The sequence below is a fragment of the Poromitra crassiceps genome (assembly GCF_964638095.1).
Source record: "Poromitra crassiceps genome assembly, chromosome: 14".
Classification (NCBI taxonomy): domain Eukaryota; kingdom Metazoa; phylum Chordata; class Actinopteri; order Beryciformes; family Melamphaidae; genus Poromitra; species Poromitra crassiceps.
Window position 1 is genome coordinate 9,893,658 of NC_139633.1, and position 20,898 is coordinate 9,914,555.

General features: G+C 44.2%; 1 protein-coding gene across 4 annotated transcripts in view; it reads left to right on the forward strand.

The window, feature by feature from the left end:
• The first annotated feature begins 220 nt into the window (after nucleotides 1-220).
• The window catches only part of eprs1 (glutamyl-prolyl-tRNA synthetase 1), a 65,608-nt gene continuing 44,930 nt past the window's right edge, over nucleotides 221-20,898 (forward strand). For all 4 annotated transcript variants that reach the window (XM_083650966.1, XM_083650969.1, XM_083650967.1 and 1 more), the window contains exons 1-10: nucleotides 221-352; nucleotides 3,634-3,718; nucleotides 5,420-5,519; nucleotides 5,870-6,026; nucleotides 12,554-12,696; nucleotides 13,332-13,432; nucleotides 18,128-18,254; nucleotides 18,704-18,896; nucleotides 19,562-19,733; nucleotides 20,121-20,354. In XM_083650966.1, coding sequence (XP_083507092.1) covers nucleotides 310-352; nucleotides 3,634-3,718; nucleotides 5,420-5,519; nucleotides 5,870-6,026; nucleotides 12,554-12,696; nucleotides 13,332-13,432; nucleotides 18,128-18,254; nucleotides 18,704-18,896; nucleotides 19,562-19,733; nucleotides 20,121-20,354 — 1,355 coding nt within the window. In that variant the 5' untranslated portion in view covers nucleotides 221-309. The remainder of the gene's footprint in view (nucleotides 353-3,633; nucleotides 3,719-5,419; nucleotides 5,520-5,869; nucleotides 6,027-12,553; nucleotides 12,697-13,331; nucleotides 13,433-18,127; nucleotides 18,255-18,703; nucleotides 18,897-19,561; nucleotides 19,734-20,120; nucleotides 20,355-20,898) is intronic.

Genomic DNA, 20,898 nt, shown 5'->3' on the forward strand with positions numbered 1-20,898 from the left:
TCTAGCGAAACAGCAGGACAAAAAGCCCAAATTCAGCATTAAAAACTCCCCATTAAACTCTTAAAAACTCCCCCACCCTTAAGAACCGGAAGTGCAGATTTCTCCGCTACAATTGGTGGCGGTAGTGCACCAACGAGTTGTTTGCCAACCGCAATAACTAGGGGAGAAGCGTCTTGGGTGTTTGGTTTCACCGGTTTCACTCGTGGTAGTGAGCTTGTTTGTCGCTGCTGCCTGGTGGAGTGTGGAGATCTGCTTTGCCTGCAGACATCTGAAACAGTGACTCACTCAGTCTCACCACCTGTATAGAGCATGGCGTTAAACCTCACCATCAACACAAACAACCCGCCTCTAGGTGAGTTACAGGCTCAAGTTAACCAGACCACAGTGTCAGAGCTCTGCACAGTGCCTGCAGCCAATGACAACCGGTTAAAGCTAGCTTGTCGTCGTGGCATTATTAAAATGTTAGCCTAATGTCCCCATTTAGCGTACATTTACCATTGAATTGTAGCTTCCCATTTGCCTTGCCCATAAATTAGTGTTATTTGTTATTATCATTTTTGCATAACGGGTTTTTTTTTTTGAACTTGAAGACGTTTACTGCCATGGACAAGACATGACACGCCGACATTGTTAGCCACTTTAGCTCTGTGCTGGGTGGATTAAGAGTAGACCATGTGTAGCGTTACATCTCACATTGATCTATGGCTGGATTTATTTGGTTAATATATGACAGGACGTTGTACAGGGCTCATTTCAGTCTGGTAATGGCTTGCTCAGTTACTGCATTGATGCTTTGTAGCATGATTTAGCTAAAGCACTGACTAGCCTCGAAAGGTGTCAAACAACGCCACCATGCGTCTGTTGTGAGTACAGAAAGCTGATGCAAGCATGTTGAAACGTGGAGAAGTGGAGGCATGTTTTTGAAGAGTTGTCTCCAGTGGTGTAGTGGTCCCTGGATAAGTGGGACTACTCTCTCTTAATTACACACACACACACACACACACACACACACACTTTTTGTTACATTTATACTATAAATGTAACAATGGAAACTGTGAGGCTACATAACCTGATCATTACTGAATTAGTTTATTGACACAATAATTTCAAACAGACATGTTAATTGGAACCTAAGTAGCTGCCCAAGTAATGGAAGCATTCAAGCAATTGATATATAATTGCATATTATTGAAAGCAGGCTCTTGTGGTGCCCTGCTGACAAATTAGACCCCCCTCAATGTGTGACTGTTTGTCCCATGACATAGTACTTTCTGGGAAACAGAAGGTCAGATCACAATGCCTTTAAAGGACTATAATATTATGTAGTTTTTCACCCCGAATCCAACGCCGCCATCCGTGAGTCTCTGAGCGAAGATGCGTGATGCGTCCGCCCTGCCTGCAGGGCTACAGGAGACCGATAGAGTAGAGCGGGGAGTTGGCAGTTCCAAGTTATGGCACGTACTGTTCATTTCACACGATACAACTGAACTGTCTGTCTCGTAATCTGGAGCCTTGGAGTCATTTTGGTTTTCACACTATATGACTGAGGATCATTACAAGATATTCCACCAGGATGAGTCCCCGACACAACAAGTCTGTCTGATCTCCAAACGTGACATTTTGTCACATAAATGCGCTGATATGCAGGGAAGAAGAAGGAAGAACGAGGTCTGCTCACTTTTGAGCTGGCTTTATAGCGCGCTTACTACTACAGCATAGAGGCAGGCGGTTGAAGCAGTAGGCTGTGTACCTCTTTGTGTGTGTGTTTGTTATTATAAGTTCTTTGTCATTGATGCAAATGCAAAGTACTCCAGAATTTCAGTAGTAATAGAGTCCAGCGCGCTTCAGCCAGGTTTGGAATAAAAAGGGTCCTGGTGCTCAACAGTGGAGGACAATATGCATAAAATAATATTTTACCTGGGCACTTCACACAGACTACCCGAAGTAAAGACACCGGAGCACTCTTTTCCGTCTGCACGTTTTAATAGAAGGGGCTGACCTGACTGACGTTTCGACAGACAAGTCTGTCTTCCTCAGAGTCAAGCAGAACACTGAAAAATGGGAGGTTTATATACCCTCCTCCACAGTGATGTCATTAGCAGCCATTTTGAATAATAATAATAATAATAGGAAAAACAATGACACAAATATGACATCAAACAATTTACAAATGGGCATATGAATGTGGGGGACAAAAAATGTATATATATATAATAAATATATAACTGTTTTCCCAAGGACGATAGGCTATATCGAAGGGGGAAAAAAACACAAATCAACATATACCCATCACTATTTACAGTATTTACATGTTCTAAATAAAGACTTCCACTAAGAGTCAAAAGGAGAACAGAGAAAAGAGGAGAAAGACATCAGAGGAAACATGAAAGGCTAGGTTGGTCATTAACTCCTCCAGTGGATGCTGCATTGAGGGTAAAGATCGAATTACTCCACAATTTCTCTTCAGGGATCAATAAAGTACTCTATCGAGTGATCGATCGTGTGCTGAATTCCTACAATGTGTGGTTGTTGGAGACATGTTCATCAGGTTTTCCAACAAAAGTGAAACAGTTTCAGCTAGCAGACTTGGGCTGCTCAGCTCAAGTCCCCCCCTCTCTCTCTCCCTCTCCCCCTCTGTCTCTCTCTCACATGTCACACTAGACTTGCCGCGGTAGTAGGTGTTACACGGTGGTGAGGCATACACCGATTACATAACATGTCCACCGCCGGTAACACCGTTCAACTCCGCCCGCCCGTTCGTGACAGTTTCAGCATGCGCTCAGTTGCGCTGGTGTATATTACAAGCGCTCCCTCTATCCTGGCTGTCTGAGTTCATCATATGTCTGGTTAGACAGAATAGCAAGTAACGTTAGTTGTACATGTTGTGAACACAATCCCCCCTCATACACATGTAGGTAAGCCCCTTATCTAAGCCTGTGTGTATTCTCTTGCCACTGCCATCTCTGGAAATTTGGTTTTAACAGAGCTAAATCTCCACTAGCATTGATGCTAATATCATAGGTTAGCTAACATTGATGGTAAATAGTTAGCATTGATGACTTAGCTGTGATAAAAGCACATGCTACTCAGCTATCGTCATTGCCTGTCTTACTGCTGCTTGCTGGTCATGTTAATTCCATGGCCAGAAGAAATCCCCAGATTTGTCGCTAACGACGTTAGTTTCTTTTCTCCAGGAGGAGATCTGTCCCCTCCCCAGTGCATAACGTTATGTGAGGCTGACAGTGTTGTGAGTGCTGAGAGCAGCAGCAGGGAGGGGAGGGGCTGACTGACTGGGGGAGAAACATGGGGTATGCAGAAGAGCCTAATTTATAGACCGACAAATGTATCCGCTCCAAACTATTCTCTGTGGTTAACCTGACCTCTCTACCACGCTTGTATTGGTGACTATCTTGACAGGTGTGTCGGACTGAGGGCAGTTAATTAAAAAAGCCGGACTGTGAGAACTGCTGAGGAGCTCTGGAACTTTTTTTTTTTATTATTATTATTATACGGTGTCACCAGTAACACCAGTGTTGTCACGTGGTTATTACCCGGTGGGAAAATGTCTACACCGTGGCATCCCTACGTCACACACACTAGCTAACACTGTTTATTTTCTCTCCTGTCCTGCAGGGGCGCTGTTGACAGCAGAGCACGTGAAGGGCAGTGTGAACCTGTCAGTGGAGGAAGGCAAAGACACCAAGCTTCACGTCTCAGAGTCAGTAACAGTAAATAGTGAATACCTCAGCCCAGCTTAAACAGCAACTCAGACCAGCTTAAACAGCACCTCAGCCCAGCTTAAACAGCACCTCAGCCCAGCTTAAACAGCAGTGTATATCTGAAGATGAGATCAAACTGTTGATCTGTGGGGAGAGTTGTCATTGCAGCAGCAGTGACTAAGATGCAGTAAAAACAAATGAATTGAAATAAGAATAGGGCAAATGGAGGGTATGGAACAACATAAGCGGCTAACAGCACGAGAACTATTTACTTTTTCATTCATTCATTCTCCATACCCATTTGTTGCTGTTTTAGGGTCATGGGGCTGGAGCCTTCGCAGCATGCATTGAGCAGAAGGCAGGGAAATGCAATAGTCTGGACAGGTCACACACTAGAATAGTACAAATGTTTGAATTAAAAATATGTATTGAGTACCGGTATTATGAGGGTGTGAAACGTATCAGCAGTATACGATTTCTTTTATTATAAAAGAACAAAAAAAATCTATGTTAAAATATACCCAAAATGTATGTAGTATCTTAGTTAAAATTGGCTAAGGCTGTGGCCACAATGATCCGTGGTGTCTGTCCGTATGCGTTCATTTCTCCATTCACTTCCATTATTTTTTTTTAACAATAATTTATTAGGAGGAACATAGGGGTGGACGATTTGGCAAAAATATCATACCATGATTTTTTATCACGATATTCGCCCACCCCTAGCGGGTCATTACCCACTGTGCACTTAAACGTGCACTAGTTCTGCATAAGCACCTGCAGCTCTCTCCTTATTTTACCGACTTTCTCACTAATCACACGGCTGTATGCTTTTCTGAACGGCTAGTTATTAGCTAGCTGTTAGCGATCATGGATGTTCTCTTTCCCCCTCTCGGTAAGATGTTATATGTTTGTGAACTTTGCTGCGCATAACATTACTTATTTGTGGGAGTGCATGGGAGAAGTCTCCCGCTGGTGTTGATGTCCAGTGTGATGGCAGAGAAATGTGTGTGTGCTGCGTCACGCGTAACGTTGGTTAGAGGAGGCACACACACACACACACACACAGACGTTAAAAAGATAAAAATAGTCGCAGTATCGCACCCTTTTGCGGTTATGTAATCGCACGTGCTGACATCACGATTGCTATTCGATTAATCGTGCAGCACTATTCTTAACCATGTCAAAGTCTGCCAAAAACGGGTCCCAAATAGTTGAGAACCTTCCAAGCGAGTTGGCTCTCAGGGACCTGAGTCTCTCCGTCTGTACAACAGATATCATGTCCATCAGCCACACCTGAAAAGAGGGTGAAGAGGAGGACTTCTGTTCCTTCAGAATGAGTTTTTTGGCGACAGTTGTCCTGAGTGTCAGGGATTGTTGCACAGCTGTAGGAAAGTTCAGAGAGGACTCTGAAGATGGCGAGTTCTGCCTGCGGTTGCAGGGCTATTTTGTAGGCGTCATCAGGCTTTATGAGTGGTGGGAGTATAAGTAGGGAGAAGAGGACAAGTGGCACATCATCTCCAGAGTCTCGACCCTAGGAATCGAGTGGAATATACTGTAAATAAGTGGAATATACACATATTAACAAATGAGTAGAAAATAGATGAAAGTTACAGGAGGTGCAAAAATGTGTTCATAGTAGTATCAGTATTTATTATTATTATTAGTCATTCATCATTCATCTCTCCCCCTTCCCCCTTCAGTGCCGTCCAGTTCAGTGACGTGAACTCCATCACTCGCTACTTGGCCCGGGTGGCCCCCGCCCTCGGCCTCTATGGAGCCAACATGATGGAGCAGACTGAGGTGTGTGTGTGTGTGTGTGTGTGAGAGAGTGTGTGTGTGTGTGTGTGTGGGGGAAAAAAAAACCTACTAATGCTACATGTTACTTATTCCTTCTCAAACGACTTCCTACATGGTGCTAGTCTATCAAAATATCTTAGCTGTCATTGATTGTGTTGCATAGTGGTTTTCTGTACTGTTGACAAATTGTGATATTGTAAGTCGCTTTGGACAAAAGCGTCTGCTAAATGACGTTGTGTGTGTGTGTGTGTGTGTGTGTGTGTGGGAAAGAGAGAGAGAGAGAATGAGAGAGAGAAGTTTCTGAAAAAGTTTGGTGTTCTTGGTCCTTACTGGCGACACTGTGTTTTCTGCAGGTGGACCACTGGTTGGAGTTCAGCGCTCGGCGTCTCTCTGGTCAGACTGGTTTGACAGCCCCACTGGGTGAACTAGACTTGGCCCTTTCTCTCCGCACCTTCCTGGTTGGACACACCATCACCCTGGCTGACCTCTGCGTATGGGCCGCCCTCAAAGGTCAGTCCCAACCAGGCTGCCAAACTTAAAGGGAAAGTCCACCCTACACTGGAAAAAATCAACAACAACAAAACTGCTATTTATAAGTCAATGGGGTTTTAGAATGGGGATTTCACTTAAATTCGATCACTACAGAGCCCTGTACCACGAAGCTCGATTAGTGGTTTAGCGAGGTAACTTCAGGTTTAACCCTGGTTTGGCCGTGCTACAAAGCTAGTTAACTTCTTACCGACATATATTTCCATAGCAACTTATGCTTCACACTTAACCTGGTCCGCAGCAGGTTAAGTTGCAAGGATAAGATTAGACCTTAAATACACCGCCCACGAACCAATCGAATCAGCAGTTTGGAAAAATGGCCAACCCCTTTCTGGACGAGTTTCCCATCGAGGAAGGAGCACGAATTGTAATGTTGAATTAATCAAGGACTAAAGCCGTGTCGATTCAGTTCAGAAGCATTTTTTTATTTTATTATCATTAGTTTTTTTATTGATTAGCCTATAGGAATTATTCAATCAGTGTGACTAAACACATCATGAGATCATTATTATTCATTGAGCCTATGGTCTATACCAGGGGTGCCCAATACGTCGATTGCGATCGACCGGTCGATCGCGAAGGTAGTGTGGTAGATCGCATGGCATTGAGGATTTTTTTTTTTTTTTTTCCACTGTTTTTCCACTGTTTTTCCACTGTTTCCACTGTTTTTCCACTGTTCCACTGTTTTCCACTGTATACTCAGTGTATATATATATAAATAAATATGTTTGGTAGATCACTTTGACTTGGTTATTTTAAAAGTAGCTCCCAAGCTGAAAAAGTGTGGGCACCCCTGGTCTATACACACGGATTTTGGACTGAGATAGATTACACATTGCTTCCACAAAAGACATGCCGGTTTTGAGTTTATTCAGAGGGTGAATTGAGCTGCTGTAGATAGCCTACGTGGAGGTAGAAACCGCTCTTCAAAGAAATTACTGGTGTGGATAAAAGTGGTCACTTTAGACAGTCATTCGGGAACAGACTAATAATATCCAACGCAGATTTTTATTTGCGGTTTCATTCAATGAGGAAATAGGTGTGTCTGGCGCTGTCGGAGTTGGAGCAGTCCATATTGCATTGTGATTGGCAGTTGTTAAAAACCACGCCTCTTTTGCGGGCACGAGCTCCAGTGCACGGGCATTTTCATGTGCACGAGCTCTCAGCTTGATTAGAAAAACCTGGTTCAAGTTAACGAGTGGCAACCGAGGTTCGTAGTACAAGTTAACTACAATCGAGCTGATCTGGTTTAGACAAACCAGATCAAGGGACAGATCCTGGATCTTCATATATGTTATAGAACATTCGTGGTATAGGGCCCTGGTCATGGTGAATGCGTTGTGGTTGTTTGTGTGATCACTTGTGATTGTGTGATCACTACAGCTCATGTTGTGGTTGTTTGTGTGATCACTACAGCTCATGTTGTGGTTATTTGTGTGATCACTACAGCTCATGTTGTGGTTATTTGTGTGATCACTACAGCTCATGTTGTTTTTGTTTGTGTGATGTGATCACTACAGCTCATGTTGTGGTTATTTGTGTGATCACTACAGCTCATGTTGTGGTTATTTGTGTGATCACTACAGCTCATGTTGTGGTTATTTGTGTGATCACTACAGCTCATGTTGTGGTTGTTTGTGTGATCACTACAGCTCATGTTGTGGTTGTTTGTGTGATCACTACAGCTCATGTTGTGGTTGTTTGTGTGACGGCTCAGCAACCCCCGGTCGAGGTTCACAAAAAATCTAAGAAGAAGCGCGAGCGCCCGAATTCCCCGACAACCCCACTAACCTCCCAGGGAAAACGAGCTAGATGCGCTAGCCCTCCTCTGTCCCCTTTCCCCATCCCGAGCCCCGCTAGTGCTACGGGTCATCGCACTGTAGCTGGTGACCGAGTTAGCTTGATTAGCTCAGCTACAGCCGTGGCTAGCTCGGCTAATGCTAACAGGCTTTCTCCTGCTCCCAGCATCACCTTTACGCCGCCTGACTACATTCTAATAGGCGACTCTATTATTAGACACGTAGCCATCCCCAATTGCATAACTTATTCGTTTTCTGGAGCAAAAGTGCTTGATCTAGTTGAATACATCCCATCCATCATCGAGAAGTATCCGTCTGCCAACTCTGTCATTATTCACGCGGGCACAAATGATACCAGGTGTAGAGAATCAATTCAATTACAATACGACTATGAAACTCTGGCCGAGACAATCGAGAGTCTAGGGAAGAAGTGCGTGTTCTCTGGCATGATTCCTACTCTCAGGAAGAGCTCGGAATCGTTTAGCCGTATTTTCAGCAGCAACAAATGGCTTCATAATTACAGCGCTGCCTGCGGGTATGAGTTCATTGACCACTACGACTCCTTCTGGAAATCGCCCCGCCTGTATAAACTGGATAATCTCCACCCCAGCAATATAGGAATTGCAGTACTGGCTGCAAATATCTCATGTCACCTAAAGCTAGCCACGACCCATCCCGCTTGACTACACGAGAATCCCCTCAGACTGGTCACTTCTGGTCAGACTCAGCGTAGCCCTCCACTCTGTACATACCTCAGCTCTAGCTCCCCCTCATGGCCTGGCGGGCTCATTACACCCACCTCACCTCTACCCTTCACTATCACAACTGGTGTCTCCTATTCAATTCCTGTCCACATCACTGTAAAAAATAACTTTTCACCCACCCCTTTTTTTTAGACATGGCAGTAACCCTGAAAACTTTTCATCTTTAAAAAATGTTAATACTCCTCTTATTATCTCCGGTGGTCTCTGGAATTGCCAATCAGCAGTAAACAAAACCGATATAATCTCCGGTCATGCCCTCTCTCAATCTCTCCTCTTTCTCGCCCTCACGGAAACCTGGATTATTCCAGAAAATACTGCCACCCCAGCTGCTCTCTCCTCTGCCTTTTCATTCTCATACACCCCCCGAGCCTCTGGCAGAGGGGGGGGCACTGGGCTTCTTATATCACCTAAATGGACATACACAGTCACCCCTCTTTCCCATCTCTCTCTTTCCTCCTTCGAAGCTCACTCTGTCACTGTATCCCTACCCATTAAACTTAGCATCATAGTCATTTACCGCCCACCTGGTCAGCTTGGTGATTTTCTAGAGCAATTAGACACCCTCCTCTCCATATATCCTGAAGATGCCACACCGCTCATCCTGTTAGGGGATTTCAATATCCCGGCCACGACACTTCAGACCTCTTTGTTCACTAGTTTTTTCTCATCTTTTGATCTCTCTCTGTCCCTATCTCCTCCCACTCATAAAGCCGGAAATCTGCTCGACCTTGTTTTCTCACGCTCCTGCTGCACTTCCAACCTCACTGTCACTCCGCTCCCCGTATCAGATCACCATTTTGTAACCTTTTCCCTTCCCATCTCTCTCCCCATTCCCCCCCCTGCACCTACTCACAACATCACCACTCGGCGTAACCTACAAACCCTCTCACCCTCAGCCCTCTCTTCTACTGTTCTCTCCATCCTTCCCTCAGTAGAGCAATTCTCCTGTCTCTCCACCAACCTAGCCTCCGCTGCACTTCTTTCCTCTCTCTCCTCCGCTCTCGACTCCCTCTGTCCCCTCATCACCAAACCTGCCAGAACCTCCCCTCCTGCTCCTTGGCTGTCCGAGGCTCTGCGTACCAGTCGTGCTGAGCTTCGGGCAGCTGAGCGAAAATGGAAAAAGTCTCTTCTCCCCACTGACCTCTCTGCCTACCACCTCCTCCATTCAAATTTCACCTCTTCTATCTCAGCTGCTAAGTCCTCTTTCTACATCTCAGAAATCCAGTCTTCCGCCTCAAACCCTAGTAAATTGTTTTCTACTTTTTCCACTCTTCTTAACCCTCCACCCCCTCCCCCCCCCCCCCTTCCCTCACTGCCGACGATTTCATGACCTTCTTCACCAAGAAGGTAGATGACATCAGCTCTGCTTTCCCCCCTCCAGTCACCAACAGCAGTTTCTCCGTCACCAGCACACACTCTCCGACCCCCCCCACTGGTCTTGCCTCCTTCTGTCCCCTCTCCCCTGAAGATGTACTCAAACTCATTATGTCCAACCGTGCTACCTCCTGCCCCCTCGATCCTATCCCCTCCTCTCTCCTCCAGGCTATCTCCTCTGATATTTCCCATTTTCTCACTTCCTTCATCAATTCATCCCTGTCCTCTGGTTCTGTTCCCACTCTCCTCAAGACTGCTAGAGTCAAACCACTGCTCAAAAAACCTTCTTTAGACCCCTCCACCACCCATAGCTACCGTCCCGTGTCCCTTCTCTCCTTCATATCCAAAACCCTCGAACGTGCAGTCTCAGATCAACTTTCACTTTACCTCTCCCAGAACAATCTATTAGATCCCCTACAATCAGGTTTCAAGCCCCTTCACTCCACCGAGACAGCCCTCCTCTCAGTCACTCATGCCCTACATTCTGCCAAATCCTCATCCCTCTCCTCTGTCCTTGTTCTTCTAGATCTATCTGCAGCTTTTGACACCGTAAATCACCATATCCTTCTCTCTACTCTCTCTCACCTGGGTATTTCTGGTTCTGCACTTTCATGGTTTATTTCTTATCTTTCTGATCGCTCATACCAGGTGTTATGGCGAGGTGCCCTTTCTAGACCCTCCACTCTTACCACTGGTGTACCCCAGGGCTCAGTCCTGGGCCCTTTCCTTTTTCTTTTGTATATAAGATCGCTCGGCCATGTAATAGCCTCTCACGGTTTCTCTTACCATTGTTACGCCGATGACACGCAACTTTTCATTTCTTTCCCCCCCTCTGACACCCAAATTGAAGCCCGCCTCGCCTCCTGCCTCAAAGACATCGCAGCCTGGATGTCCGTACACCATCTCAAATTGAACATTGATAAAACTGAGCTCCTCTTCCTCCCGGCTAAGGACTGTCCTCTTAGTGACCTCTCCATCTCCATTGAAAACACTACCGTACTGCCCTCCCAAACAGTTAAAAACCTCGGCGTAATCCTGGATAACCAGCTATCAAACTCAGCTTTCATCGCAGCCACTGCCCGCGCCTGCAGATTTTCACTCTACAACATCTGTAGGATTCGGTCCTGTCTCTCAGTAGAGGCGACTCAACTCCTGGTCCAGGCATTGGTTCTCTCCCGCATGGATTACTGCAATGTTCTGTTGGCCGGGTTACCTGCATCTGCTATCCGACCTCTTCAACTAATTCAAAACTCTGCAGCCCGTCTGGTGTATAACCTGCCCAAATTCTCTCACGTCACTCACCTCCTCCATAAACTCCATTGGCTTCCCATCCTTTCACGCATCAGATTCAAGTCTCTGGTACTGGCTTACAGGGCACTCCATCGGTCAGCCCCTATATATTTACAGTCCATGATTAAGTTACAACCATTACATAGCTCTCTCCGTACCTCCACCCGTCCTATCCGTCTAGCCCCTCCATCAATCTGCGGACCTGGGGGTCGCGCATCTAGATCACGACTCTTTTCATCCTTGGCGCCACAATGGTGGAATGAGCTCCCCCTTTCGGTCAGTGCAGCTGAAACACTGCCTATTTTCCGTAGGAGACTAAAGACTCACCTATTTGGATTATATTTTGGCCCTTCAGGATCAGACCTTTCTTAATTGTTCATCGTGCTTATTGTTTGCTATGTCTTATAAGCGATACTTTTTATAAGTGTTTGTTGTTTTTTACCTTGTTTATTGCTTGATATATTTTTGTATTGTTGCTGATAATGTGTATTCTTTGATCTTATATTGTACTGCACTGTATTGTATTGCATTGTAAGTCGCTTTGGATAAAAGCGTCTGCTAAATGACATAAAGTAAAGTAAAGTAAATAACTACAGCTCATGTTGTGGTTGTTTGTGTGATCACTACAGCTCATGTTGTGGTTGTTTGTGTGATCACTACAGCTCATGTTGTGGTTGTTTGTGTGATCACTACAGCTCATGTTGTGGTTGTTTGTGTGATCACTACAGCTCATGTTGTGGTTGTTTGTGTGATCACTACAGCTCATGTTGTGATTGTGGGATCACTACAGGTCATGGTGAATATGTTGTGGTTGTTTGTGTGATCACTACATGTCATGTCGTGGTTGTTTGTGTGATCACTACAGCTCATGTTGTGGTTGTTTGTGTGATCACTACAGCTCATGTTGTGGTTGTTTGTGTGATAACTACAGCTCATGTTGTGGTTGTTTGTGTGATCACTACAGCTCATGTTGTTTTTGTTTGTGTGATCACTACAGCTCATGTTGTGGTTGTTTGTGTGATAACTACAGCTCATGTTGTGGTTGTTTGTGTGATCACTACAGGTCATGTTGTTTTTGTTTGTGTGATAACTACAGCTCATGTTGTGGTTGTTTGTGTGATCACTACAGGTCATGTTGTTTTTGTTTGTGTGATCACTACAGCTCATGTTGTGGTTGTTTGTGTGATCACTACAGCTCATGTTGTGGTTGTTTGTGTGATCACTACAGCTCATGTTGTTTTTGTTTGTGTGATCACTACAGGTCATGGTGAATGGCCAGGCCAGGCCAAGTCCTTCTCTCATGTCAATCGCTGGTTTTCCTTCCTGGCCTCCCAGGTTCCCTTCACTACTGTCACTGTGGGAACCAAGTGGGCCAGTAGCAAAGCTCCACCACGCAAATCCAATGTAAATATATAATTTTACCATTCACAAGTCTTATTCTGTACTATTAGGATTGTCACAATTTTACCTTTGGTTACTTTTGCCAGAGCAAACTACTGTGGACAACTAGTTGGTTAATGTTCAGTTTGGAGTTGTCATATGCTGCACATATATTTTCATATATTTATAATACCAACGCAAGCTGCTGCTCTGTATAGACACTAGATTTCTGCTATGCCTTTTTGATACTTCTTCATGCCAGTATTTACTTTACAATTGTCTGCTTGTAATGTTGCTGATGTATGAATTAACCCATTGATACCTGATGCAGTATTTGTGTGTGTATCGCTTTAAGACCGCGAACGGCGTCACGCGGTTCGCGGTCTTTCATGTATTTGCAAAAGGCTGTGCTCAGCTCAGCGTTCACCAAAATATCAGCTTGTTCATTGAACGGCGCACTTTTAGCCCTGGCACAACACCGATTATTAGTTTAACCGACTGGTATTTTGGTGCCGACTAGCGAGGGTACCGGACGTTTAAACATTTAACCGACTAGTTTTGCACATCCCTATTCTGGATAAGAGAGTCACAGAAATGGCTAGGATGTGAATGCAAGGCAAGCTTATTGTGTTGTGACTGTTTGTGTCTCTGGTTGCCAGTCTGAGGAGAAAGAGAAGAAGCAGGATGTTGGGAAGTTCGTGGAGCTGCCGGGAGCTGAGATGGGCAAGGTGGTGGTTCGATTCCCTCCGGAGGCCAGCGGGTGAGGCTTACTCTTCAGTTTAGAAACTCAAACTAGCCTGTAAGGCTCGAGCCTTACAGAGCCTAACCCTAACCCTAACCCTAAGGCAGGCTCGAGCCTTACAGAGCCTAACCCTAACCCTAAGGCAGGCTCGAGCCTTACAGAGCCTAACCCTAAGGCAGGGGTGTCAAACTCATCTTAGTTCATGGGCCACAATTGGCCAATTTGTTCTCAAGTGGGTCAGACAAAGAACATCAATGCATAAAAACTTATATACTATACAGGGATTCCGTTAGCCGGCATGGCTTTTAGCCGGTATTTGTTGCCGTGGGCCGGCAAATTAAAAGGTCACCGGCTCAAGTGGCCAGCTGAAAATACGCCAGATAAATAAATAAATTCTATAAAATAGCCTAATATTGTGTGACCTATAGCCTAAGTGATGTTGCCAATAAGATACGACTTAAATAGAGACTTATTACATCATATTTTTTCCGCCCCCTGTATGTTGAGTGTTGGTGAAAAAGAAAAATATAGCAGACGCTTTCGTTAGTGTAGAGCGCCGTTTAAAAGCCACACAAGCAGCATCAGTCCCGCCGGCCAGCGCTGGACCCGCTGTGAGGAAACACACAGGAGGACACCGAAATGTCATAACAGACATCCCTTGCTAGGCCAGTCCTTTTTTTAATCAAGATCATGCAACGACAAGTAGCCTACTTCAGGCCAGCAAGACGGCAGGAAAGAAACAGAAGCGTGCCTGCCGCCATCAAAAGCGAAAGCAACCCGACGTAGGCTGTCAATTTAGCGGAGGTAAAAAGCCTTTTTACCTACTCGGGCGAATCAATCAATCAATCAATCAATAAAGCCACATGGGAGCCGAGAACGAGTGCAGGAGAGCTGCCGCATGTGCCAGGTGTGGAGTGGGAGAGATTAAGGTGCGTAGCCTATTGCTGGAGATTCAAGTTGTGCGCTGTCTGTACTGACACTATCGCACTTATTACTTTTAGCTAACGCTACATTGTTTTTTCATCAAGGCAATGTCCAGAAGATATGGGTTCATGAGTGTCTGCAAATGCAGATAGATAGGCTACAGTAGGAGCATGCATGCATGTTGTTTGTTTCAATAACGAAAGCGTCCTTACCGAGAACGACGTGCCGACCAATTAAATATTCTTGCTGCGAAATCGGCCTCTTAACTCATTCACCGCCAAAGACGTCTTTGACGTGTTATCAGAAATAGCCATCCACGCCAAAGACGTGTTTGACGTGTTTTTGGTTTTATCAGTGCAGCGCGAGGTTCAAACACTTACCCAGCCTGTGACATAGTATCAGGTCCCTAGCATCTAAGACAACACGTGAACAAACACATACCGCAGCTGTTGTTTTGAAATTGAGCAAGAGGAAAATAAGAAAACGGATAAACGCTTCCTTCTGCAGACAGGAGAAACGCCATTGAAACGCCCCACTGCGCGCTGCACGAGCTGGAGTCGCCTTCCTCTGTGCCAGCCGGGAGAAAACAGGAGAAAGTAATCCAGAGAGATGTGTTTGATCATCGGAGGAATGAGGAAATGATCGATCAGTTTGACGGGTAATCCAGACTCCAGAGGGCGGTGAGGACGTGTTGAATAGCCGAGGGGAAAACGGGAACGATCAAATAGCAGGGAGGATACTGATAGGACAGGGAGACATGGACACAACAGCTAACAAGGCAGAAGCGACAGTCACAGCAGCCCGCTGTCCGTTCTCAAGAGCAGAACAGTTGGTTCATGAAATCGCTGGGCTGCGTGCCCTCCAGTGTTGCTCCTGGCCAATCCCGGCGCCACAGGGCGTGGTTATTGCTTATCCTATGTGGGGTTAGAAATCACGCAACGAAGGGGGATCGTGTGTGTGTGTGTGTGTGTGTGTGTGTGTGTGTGTGTGTGTGTGTGTGTGTGTGTGTGTGTGTGCGCGTGCGTGTCTGTCTGTCTGTCTGTCGGTGTGTCTGTCTGTCTGTCTGTCTGTGTGTCTGCTGTATTGTTGAATGTAAAAAAAAAAGCACTTAATGTGTACCGGTATATATATATATATATTTTTTTTTTTTTTTTTTTTTCATTTGTGTCATAACGAATAGTATTTACATGTCTGATGTCAATACAGTTCAAAATAAAAGAATTGAGAGCGAGTTCTGCTTGAGAATGTGTATTTTACAGAAATTGACTTTTCTCCTGTTTGTCATCTCAGAGAGACCTTTTGGGTGAAAACAGGGTGTATATAAATGGTAGAGTACAGAACATGCTAAAAGCTCACTTTTTTTTTCCTGGTGAACCCAGAGACGTACATCTTCATTTTGAGGTATTGCAAATCACTCTGGTGCTAATAGATAATTTACTGTGGGTCTTGAAAGATGACCAACAATTATGAAAATCTTTGGCCTGTGCTAAATATTGGCAGTCCTAAACTGGCCATGAATGAGTTAATGACAACACTGGAATAAATATGATCGACTACGACTATAGAGGCTATAAAGAATAGACTATAGAGAAATAAATTGATTCAAAACGTTTATTTAGGAAACATAGTGGCCGGTAAATATTCGATAGGGCTGGAATTTTGGAACGTTACCGGCTGCACTGGCTGTCTGGGAAAATGTCTAGCGGAATCCCTGATACTATATAACAACAATTTTCCAGTTTATTTTATGTGATTATGATTAAAGTCAAACTTAAACATGTCATGCGTGATTAATCTGATGTCAATTAGATTTTAAAATTATTGTATTATATTGTATAGTTTGTTGTATTGTCCTGTATGTAACGGCTGTTAAGATTTTAAAAAGTTAGCTCTGATCCATAGTCAGTGAATTAGGTGACCGTACTGCTGCCTGAATGAAAAACGTAAATGTACGGCAAACTTTGTGTTCAGCAAAATAATCTTCACAAATGAATTTGACTTTGAGAGCAATGAGGGTTATCTCAGCTGCCATACAGTATGCCTATCATATCAAATCTACTGTCTGTAACTTTGCATTACAATTGAGAATTATTCTATTCTATATTCCAGGGTAATGAAAATAGTTTACAATTGATTGATGAATGCAGAAAACATGAATAGGCTACTTAATATTGTAACTTGCTCCTTGGAACTTGGAAGTGCGAGCCGGTTCCCTGCTTTGGGGCTGGGTGTAGTGAGCCAGCTAGGCACTGTAACCTGGATTCACATTAGACAACTGATAATGTATATACAGAAGAGAAGTTATAATGTATATACAGAAGAGAAGTGATACTGTATATACAGAAGAGAAGTGATCATGTATATACAGAAGAGAAGTGATAATGTATATACAGAAGAGAAGTGATAATGTATATACAGAAGAGAAGTGATCATGTATATACAGAAGAGAAGTGATAATGTATATACAGAAGAGAAGTGATCATGTATATACAGAAGAGAAGTGATCATGTATATACAGAAGAGAAGTGATCATGTATATACAGAAGAGAAGTGATCATGTATATGCAGAAGAGAAGTGATCATGTATATACAGAAGAGAAGTGATCATGTATATACAGAAGAGAAGTGATCATGTATATACAGAAGAGAAGTGATCATGTATATACAGAAGAGAAGTGATCATGTATATACAGAAGAGAAGTGATCATGTATATACAGAAGAGAAGTGATCATGTATATACAGAAGAGAAGTGATCATGTATATACAGAAGAGAAGTGATCATGTATATACAGAAGAGAAGCGATCGTGTATATACAGAAGAGAAGTGATCATGTATATACAGAAGATAAGTGATAATGTATATACAGAAGAGAAGCGATCGTGTATATACAGAAGAGAAGTGATCATGTATATACAGAAGAGAAGTGATCATGTATATACAGAAGAGAAGTGATCATGTATATACAGAAGAGAAGTGATCATGTATATACAGAAGAGAAGTGATCATGTATATACAGAAGAGAAGTGATCATGTATATACAGAAGAGAAGTGATCATGTATATACAGAAGAGAAGCGATCGTGTATATACAGAAGAGAAGTGATCATGTATATACAGAAGAGAAGTGATCATGTATATACAGAAGAGAAGTGATCATGTATATACAGAAGAGAAGTGATCATGTATATACAGAAGAGAAGTGATCATGTATATACAGAAGAGAAGCGATCGTGTATATACAGAAGAGAAGTGATCATGTATATACAGAAGAGAAGTGATCATGTATATACAGAAGAGAAGTGAGATTGTATATACAGAAGAGAAGTGATCATGTATATACAGAAGATAAGTGATAATGTATATACAGAAGAGAAGTGAGATTGTATAACAACAAACCCAACTGCATATTCCCCACATCCACACGTCATCAAACAACAGCGTGGCTTGTTAGACTCTGTCTTGTTTGTTTAACAAACTGCCTTGTTTAAGACTATTTCTGTTGGACTATAAGTTCTTGGACTACAGATTTAATTGAGGGGAAAACACACTTTCATTACTATTTTCTGCCATAGGCATTTAAAAAAAGAAAAGAAAAAGATGAATCGATAATTGAATGTTAATTTTCCCGATGATCGATTACGAACATTTCTTCAATTGCCCATCCCTCTTCCAAGGGTTTGATTAGAACAGAATAACATTGTAGTTACTGTATCTGTGCCTGGTTTACATTTGGAAACCTTGCCTTTCCTAACCTTAGACCTCTTCACTCTCTCTCTCTCTCTGACCAGCTATCTGCATATCGGCCATGCCAAGGCTGCCCTGCTCAACCAACACTACCAGGTCACATTTAAAGGCAAGCTCATCATGCGATTCGACGACACCAACCCCGAGAAGGAGAAGGAAGACTTTGAGAAGGTGAGGTGTCCACGACTTTGAGAAGGTGAGGTGTCTGTGTGTGTGTGTGTGTGTGTGTGTGTGTGTGTGTGTGTCCCTTGATCAACATGCTGAACAGTCAGGGAACTTGCAAGATCTTCCCTGTTTCTGGACATGAAGCGGCGTAAAGGCCTAAACATGGTTGTCCGTCAGAGCCTCGCCCCGCCCTCCCCGTATGACGGCGGGTGGAGCCCCGTCCTACAGGGAGGGGGCGCCGTCGGCTGACGGGGGCTGCTCGAAAATGTTCCAGTGGAGCTGCTCAGTGCCCAACAGTAGAAAACTGGTTGTACTGGGCGGCTGAATTGTGTGACTATGAAGCAGGGTGGAGCTGATAAAGACCGTCAGTATTCCCTGGATAAATAAAGGTTAAAAAAAAATATGATTTTCTCATTTGTACGCCTTTCTCTTCTGTGCATCTGTTTCCTCAACAGGTGATTCTGGAGGATGTTGCCATGCTCCAGATCCATCCAGACCAGTTCACCTACACCAGCGACCATTTCCCCACCATCCAGCGTTTGGCGGATCAGCTGCTTGCAGAGGGCAAGGCCTACATCGATGACACACCTCCAGAGCAGATGAAGCAGGAGAGGGAGCAGCGCACAGAGTCCAAACACCGCAACAACAGTAAGGCTGTTGCACTACATATAAGCGGCTGAGGGTTTTTGATGTGAAACGGACAGATCACAAGTTTTTTCTTCACCTCAGACTTGGTTTAAGTTAGCCTTGCAGTGTGTTGGGTTCATAATATACCTCGCGTTCATCACACAAAGGTAATTATCTAGTCATTAAATGAATTTTTTTTGCAACCGTTGCATTTTTTAAATGTGAACAAGATCAGAGATGTTTTGACAAGATAGTGTGTCCGCGCTGTATACTGTCCGTGCACTGTGTCCACGCTGTATACTGTCCGTGCACTGTGTCCGCGCTGTATACTGTCCGTGCACTGTGTCCACGCTGTATACTGTCCGTGCACTGTGTCCGCGCTGTATACTGTCCGTGTGCTACTGCGGTAAATTCATTCATCGCACACAGACTGATTTTCCCGTGGCACATGCCACAAACAATGATATCAATGTGTGACATTGAATAACAATAAATAAGTAGTAGTGTAGAATAATGTTTAGCTATAGAGTGATATGGTCTACTTTAGACAGTCATATTGTTAGTAGTTATCAGATTGAAAACCAAATAAATCTTAAAATCCAGAAATTAAAATCTGAGAACACTGAAATGTGCCTGAATCTGTCTCATCTTTTCTTCTCTCTCCCTGTTGTTTGTCTTCCCTGTAGCGGTGGAGCAGAACATGAAGATGTGGTCAGAGATGAAGGCAGGGTCAGAGTTGGGTCAGACCTGCTGTATGAGGGCCAAGATTGACATGACCTCCAACAACGGCTGCATGAGAGACCCCACCCTTTACCGATGCAAAAACACCCCCCACCCTCGCACTGGGACCACCTACAAGTACTTAACCTTAATAAGTTCTGGGAACAGGTGTTTATGAGTTTAGTGCCTTGTACAAGCCAAGGCTACCTCTGTGATCATTGTTGAGGAAAGGGAAAGTGTTACTTGGCCTGCACGATTACAGTGAAAAGGATCTGTCTCATTGATTTGGAGAACACAATTGAGAAGTTTAATTGTCTTACCGGTATATCAACTTCTAGACTATTTGCAACTACAGTTCAAAGCAAAATATGTTTGTATTGCAGATACTCGGACATTCTACAAATATTAATTGTGGAGGCTAATTCAGTTTCCCATATTTGTCCAGCTTGTCTGGGAACCACCAATTTTCCGGTGATAAGCGTGCTTCACTAAGCACTAAGCTAAGGTCCTCCTCTTCTCTCCCAGGGTGTACCCGACATACGACTTCGCCTGCCCCATCGTGGACAGCATCGAGGGGGTGACCCACGCCCTCCGCACCACCGAGTACCATGACCGCGATGACCAGTTCTACTGGGTGATCAACGCCCTGCGCCTCAGGAAGCCCTACATCTGGGAGTACGCGCGACTCAACCTCAACAACACCGTCCTCTCCAAGAGGAAACTCACCTGGTTCGTCGACCAGGGATACGTCGACGGATGGTAGGTTTAGTTTGGTTGATGTTTTGGTTGATGATGTTAATTAGTTGGTTAGAGAATAGACCAACACCAACAGTGCAGCGTTTCCACTAGCGCTCACAGCTGCAGCACACCGTGTCCTTTAAGATTTCAAATAAAGGACAAGTGGTATAAATTCAGGACACATTAAATCTGTGTTTATTGAGCTTAAAAACCTACGCTGCGCTATGTGGTGTGGCGATGGTCCAGCTGGTCGTCTCGTCCAGGCGGAAAACACTAGCGTCCCGATAATAATAGATCCATGCGTCCACGTTAGCAAGCAGGCAGAAAACACTAGCCTCTAGCTACGTTAGCAAGCAGGCAGAAAACACTAGCCTCTAGCTACGTTAGCAAGCAGGCAGAAAACACTAGCCTCTACATTAGCATCAGGCTACAGTTCTCAGACGATAGGATAGCATGCAAAACTTAAGCCGTACAAACACACTTATTACAAATGAGTCAGGCTAATAAGAGTACTAGACAATAGTAGACTTGGCTTGCTTTGGGTAGCTACCCACTAAGTTAAGAG